The 6,234-nt window shown below is 35.3% G+C and overlaps 1 protein-coding gene across 1 annotated transcript; it reads left to right on the forward strand.

The window, feature by feature from the left end:
* Positions 1 to 5,099: 5,099 nt before the first annotated feature.
* LOC127129121 (blue copper protein 1a) lies at positions 5,100 to 5,808 on the forward strand. The gene is made up of 2 exons (XM_051058417.1): positions 5,100 to 5,378; positions 5,477 to 5,808. Exons 1-2 carry the CDS (start codon positions 5,213 to 5,215, stop codon positions 5,806 to 5,808), a joined length of 498 nt encoding a protein of 165 aa, XP_050914374.1. The 5' UTR covers positions 5,100 to 5,212.
* Positions 5,809 to 6,234: the final 426 nt, after the last annotated feature.

Genomic DNA, 6,234 nt, shown 5'->3' on the forward strand with positions numbered 1-6,234 from the left:
ATTGGGGAGATGAGAAGAGAAATATTTTTCATATTTTTGTGTTTGCCAAGACTTCCTGAGCCTCATGCCTATGCACAAACAAAGTGAAATGGAGGATCAAAACCTCGTAGTGCATGGTAAAAATAACAAAGATGTTTGTTTTGATTCATTTTTAATGAAAATACATTTTGTCATTTTAAGAAGAACACTCAACTAACCACCCACAAGTATGAGAACTTTACATCACCACAGAGAAGGGCTCAAACTTAGATAAAGATCAACAAGTATGCCACTATCTCTCTAAGATGGAAAAGAATTATCGTGAATACTATGGGGATAAGATAATTACATCTCAACTATGGAAATGACTAACGTCTAAACTTTGAGAAAAAAGTTTTAAAAGAAAAAAGTGCACAAAGGGCACAAAATGGTTTGAATGAATTAAAAAAGTTTGAATGACAACAGCTTGGTAATGATACCACTTAGGTTTACTCATGAACTTACTAACCATTCCAATTGCATAACAAATATCAAGTATGGTATTACATAAATACCTTAGAGATCCAACCAACTGCTTGAAAATTATAGCATCTACATAGTCACCTTCAGGATCACAATCCAATTTGTGATTTGTTTATGAAGGTGTGACCGCAACCTTACAATTCAGTAAGTCAAATCTCTTCAGAAGCTCAAGTTCATACTTCAGCTGATTGAAAATGATACCCTTCTCAGATTATAAAATCTCCATCCCTAAAAAGTATGTCATATTTCCTATATCAATTATCTCAAACTCATTCATCAACACCTTCTTGATCTTAGTTATCTCATGTTCACAACTTCCTGTTAGAAATATGTCATCAACATACAAACATACTAGAATCATATTTCCTTCAGAAGTATCATGAAGATAGACACCATACTCCATCTCACACTTTCTGAATCGTTGAAGCTTAAAAAATAAATCAAATTTCAGATTCCAAGCTCTAGGATCTTGTTTTAGTCCATACAACGCTTTATGTAACCTATACAACACCCCTTCCTGATTCTTTTTCATAAACTCAAGAGGTTGTGACACGAATACATCTTCTTGCAATGTATCATTCAGAAATGAAGATTTTACATTTGGATGCATCAAAGGCCAATTATTGTTATCATCTATCGCAATCACCATTCTCAATGTCTCATGTCTTGCTACAAGAGACAACACCTCAAAGTAGTCTAACCCAGGTTTCTATAGAAAACCTCTTGCCATTAACCTTGCTTTGTGTTTGTCAATTGATCCATATGGATTGAGTTTCACCTTGAAAACCCATCTGACGTTGATGGCTTCTTTGTCCTTTGGAAGCTCAGTCAACTCCCAAGTCTTATTTCTTTTTATTTCCTTAAGTTCTTCTTTCATGACCTTTAGCCACACTTTATTCTTAAGTGCTTATTTAGTACTCACTGGTTCATAGTCTACTAACATGGAATACTAAATAACTTATCCCTTATGGTCTATTTCAGTATCTTGCAGCATGTCAAACTCTACAAACCTTCTTAGAATATTTCTGATTCTTTGTGGCCTCTAAGCTTGTTCAGAATCTTTTGGACGCTGGAACAATATCAGATGCTGAAACCCTAGAGTGCCACCTTCAGAGGCATGATGACCTTCAAAGTCTAGAATACTCCCAGAGTCTGTATCTCTACCAAAGTGTGAATCACCATCAGAATCTGGATCAGAATCAGATTCACCTTCAGAGTCAGACTCGTATTCAAAGTCAGACTCACCTTCTGATTCTGACTCATCTTCACAACCTTCAGATTCTGAAGTATCTTGAGAAGTTGGCACTACACCGGAGTTGGATTAAGATTTACTCTAACCCCACACTTTTGATTCTTTCACAATAACATCTCTTCTAAATTCAACCTTGTCAGTGACAGGACAATATAGCTTATAAGCACATGTATTATGGTACCCTACAAGTAACATAACTTTGCTTCTGTCATCCAACTTCCTTCTCTTAGCATCTGGAACATGTTTGTAACAAATAGAACCAAACACCTTCAGATGGATCACAATTTTCTTATCTCCAATCCACTTCTCTAAAGGAAAAAGTTCCTTCAGCTTCTTGGTTGGAGACATGTTGAACACATATGTTGCAGTGGCAACAACTTCTCCCCACAAGGTGTGAGGTAGCTTATTCTCCTTCGACATGTTTCTTGTCATATCAAGCAAAGTTCAGTTTCTTCGTTTAACAAGACCATTGTGTTTAGGAGTGTATGGAGCAGTCACCTCATGCTCAATTACATTCTCCTCATATAAATTTCTGAACTTTGTAGAGCTATATTCACCTCCACCATCAGTTTTGAGAATTTTCAGCTTCTAACCACTATGATTCTCAGCTTGATTGTGAATTTCTTAAAGTCAGCAAATACCTCGTGTTTGAACTTTATAAGGGATACCCTCGTCATCCTTTTGAACTCATTAATTAATAACACAAAGTATTTATTCCCTCCAAGTGAAGGTACTAGAAACGGTCCACACACATTAGAATGCACCACACCCAAAGCATGCTTTCCTCTTGGAGGAATTTCATACGCAAATGGCAGTCTTGGTTGCTTCCCTCTCATGCACACATTACATGACTTCTCTGGTTTCTTAATTGCGGGAATTCCATGTACCAACTACTTTAAATTCAGATTCCCTAAGCTTATGAAGTTCAGATGACTAAATCTTTTGTGCCAAAACTCACTTTCCTTCACAACACTTGTTGCATTAAGGCATTCAAAGTCTGCAGTTTTAACATTCACTTTGAATGTTCTATTCCTTCCCTATTTTGACTTCATAATCAACTTCTAATTACAATCATACAACTTCAAAAGATTGTTCTTCATGGTAACTGAAAATCCTTTCTCAATTAATTGACCTACACTTATTTGATTTCTTTTCATGCTAGGAACATACCACACATTCTGAATGAATGATGCTTTACCATTATTCATAACTACTCTAACATTTCACATACCTTCAACATTGAGGTATTTATCATCAACACATATGATCTTTGTCCTCTTTCTAGTGTCAAAATCAATCAGCCATTTCTTATTTCCAGTAAGATGATTTGAGAAGCCAGTGTCCATATACCACCAGTTTGTCAAATACGCATCATCAGATTCAAAATCCATCAATATCACATATTCATCATCAGAACCTCCTCTAGCTATATTTTCTTCTTCTGACTTCATTTCCTTATTTTACCAACAATCAGCGGCGAAGTGGCCAAACTTCTTACAACGATAGCATTGAACTTTCCTCTAGTCATACTTCTCCTTCCCCTTCTGAGCACTCTTATTCCTTTCAGAAGTTGAGGTTTTTGACTTTTGAACATCACCAAATCTCCTCCTGCCTTCTGACCTAGACTACTTTTGATATTTCTTACCAGAAGCTTCTTTCAGAGCCTGTTGCTCTACCTCCATTTCAGAGTTTCTCTCAGTCAGACCCAACTCTTGTGCCTATAGACTGCTTTACAACTCTTTAATTTTTATGGTGCTAAAATCCTTAGAATATTCAATTGCTACCACAATGTAATCAAACCGAGGAGTAAGAGATCTAAGTACCTTTTGAATGATCCTTTCATCAGAGATAGTTTATCCACACGACTTCATCTCGTTTGTGATAAGAATCACTCTGAAGATGTAGTCAGGTACATTCTCATTGTTCTTCATGCTGAGATTCTCATACTGCTTACGTAGAGACTAAAGTTTTACCTTTTTCACTGATGCATCGTCGTAGCACCGCACCAGTGTGTCCCACGCAGCCTTCATCGTCGCCGAATCAATGATTTTCTCAAACACGTTCACATTCACACACTGATGGAAGTAAAACAACGCCTTCTGATCCTTCTTCCTCAGATCACGCTGAGCATTCATTTGCGTATCCGTTGCATTTTCCAGAAGTGCAACCAAAACGTATCTTTCGTTGACGAGATCAAGAACATCTTGAGCGCCAAACAACACACGCATCTGAATTATCCACCGATTCTAGTTCTTGCCATCGAACACTGGAAACTTAATACTCAGATTACCCTTTCCGTTCATCTCCAATCTTGTGCAAATCACTCATATCTCACCAAACACTAGTGTTTCCCAATCCCGCAGAATCAAGAAATGTGATTATGTTACGATTCCGATAAAAAAATTCAACACGCATTCAAGAAACGAAGTCAATCACACAACGCCTCACCGTTAACTCGTGTTTCCCTGTGGATTTGAACCGGAACTCTAAATACCAATTTTTGATGCAGAAGATGAAGAAGATGAAGATGGAAGATGGAAGATGGAAGAAGAGGGAGAAAAGAGAGAATAACAAACTTCCATTACTCTTATAGTGCGGTTACAACAAATGCACACACACAACACTGCTATCACAAACAACACCGCTATCACAACGATTGACAACTACGTTATTTATATATACACAAAAATATACCACATAAGCAAAAGTGTTAAACTACACTAACTAGATTAAACTTAACAAAAACTCCTACTACTAAATAGAAATTAGTTATAACAATATCCTTGATTCACATTAATGTAATCATCTCGCTTATAAAATAAAAAAAATACACAATAAATTTATTTCTAACTTTAGTCCATTTGTGTGAACATAAGTTACACAAATAATTTATTTCGAAACCATTCCATCTTATGGTTGTTGAGGAATCATACTGTTGATACTAGATATTGCATTTTTTTGATAGCTCATATTAATGGAGGCCGGGTCAGCAACAATACTTAGTAAGCATAATTATTTATTTATTTCCAAATTGGTTTCAATACATTTTTATTCTGACTCATACTACCTTCATATTTGTCCACTTCATAGTTAAGTAAAAACAAAAATGTTTCTTGTTGTTAAAGGAAAACTATCTTTACATTAAAATAAAAAAATAAAAAAATAAACTTGTGCAAATTCAATACCGTCGTAGTAAATTAAGCCGACCGAATCCGGTAGCCGTTTATAGCAGCGTATTATAATATTATTATGTCGATAAAACCAATATAAACACAAATCTATATATACCCCAAATTGAATTTCACAATTCATCCAAACAATAACATTTCAAGAGAATTTTCTAGCTAGTCATTCCTTTGATTGAGATTTTATTCTAGGATTTTTTTTTTTGCCAACATTCATTTGTTACAACTAATTTCCACACTTAGGAGACAGATTTCAAACACAAATTTTGATCAAATGGCTTCTTCTCGTTCAATCTTGTTCCTTTCCATTTCCATGGTTTTGCTTTCCTCGGTTGCAATGGCTACAGATCATATTGTTGGTGATGATAAAGGCTGGACTGTTGATTTCAATTACACTCAATGGGCTCAGCAAATGGTTTTTCGTGTTGGTGACAATCTTGGTATGTAAAAGAAAAAAACAACAATTTTCCATTTTGTTTATAGTTTATTTATACAATAATTATACATAATAATATTTGATCTCCTTTTTTCTTTTCAGTTTTCAACTATAATCCTTCTTTCCATAATGTATTCAAAGTGAATGGTACACTCTTTCAAAACTGCACTTTTCCGGCAGAAAACGAAGCACTTTCTACCGGAAAAGATATCATTCCATTGAAAACCGAAGGCAGAAAATGGTATGTTTGTGGAAAAGCTGATCATTGTGCTTCTCGTCAAATGAAGTTTGTTATCACCGTTCTAGCAGAAGGTGCACCTGCTCCTTCTACTCCTTCTCCTCCACCGTCTTCGGATGCTCGTCGCCATGTTGTATCTTCTGTGTTTGGACTTGTCATGGCAACCATGATTTCTATTGTAGCCATCTTTGCATGAAGTGTTAAGAAATTTTTTATTATATTTATTTATCTAGTTGCTAACACTACTAAAAATTTTATATTATATAATTATTGGGAGTAGGAGCGTGGTGATTACGGTTTTAAGTCTGATTGTCATAAGTTGTACTCATTGTTAAACTACTAAAAACACCGATAAAATTTTATATTTGTTCAAATTTGTTGTATTAATGAATTATATATGATGATTTGTGTTGATGTTGTTAAACAATAATTAAAAAATATTATAAATATATTTAGAATTTTAGAACTTGTTGATGCATATGCATGTGGTACCATTCATGAACACTAGTTTATCTTGCTCCCGATCCTCACCATTGAACCATAGCACATCAAATCGTTATCATCATCATTGGTAATGCTTCAACAGCTCCCACCTGGACTCGGATACTCGCTTCCGATCCCC

The sequence above is a fragment of the Lathyrus oleraceus genome, chromosome 3, assembly GCF_024323335.1.
Source record: "Lathyrus oleraceus cultivar Zhongwan6 chromosome 3, CAAS_Psat_ZW6_1.0, whole genome shotgun sequence".
NCBI lineage: Eukaryota > Viridiplantae > Streptophyta > Magnoliopsida > Fabales > Fabaceae > Lathyrus > Lathyrus oleraceus.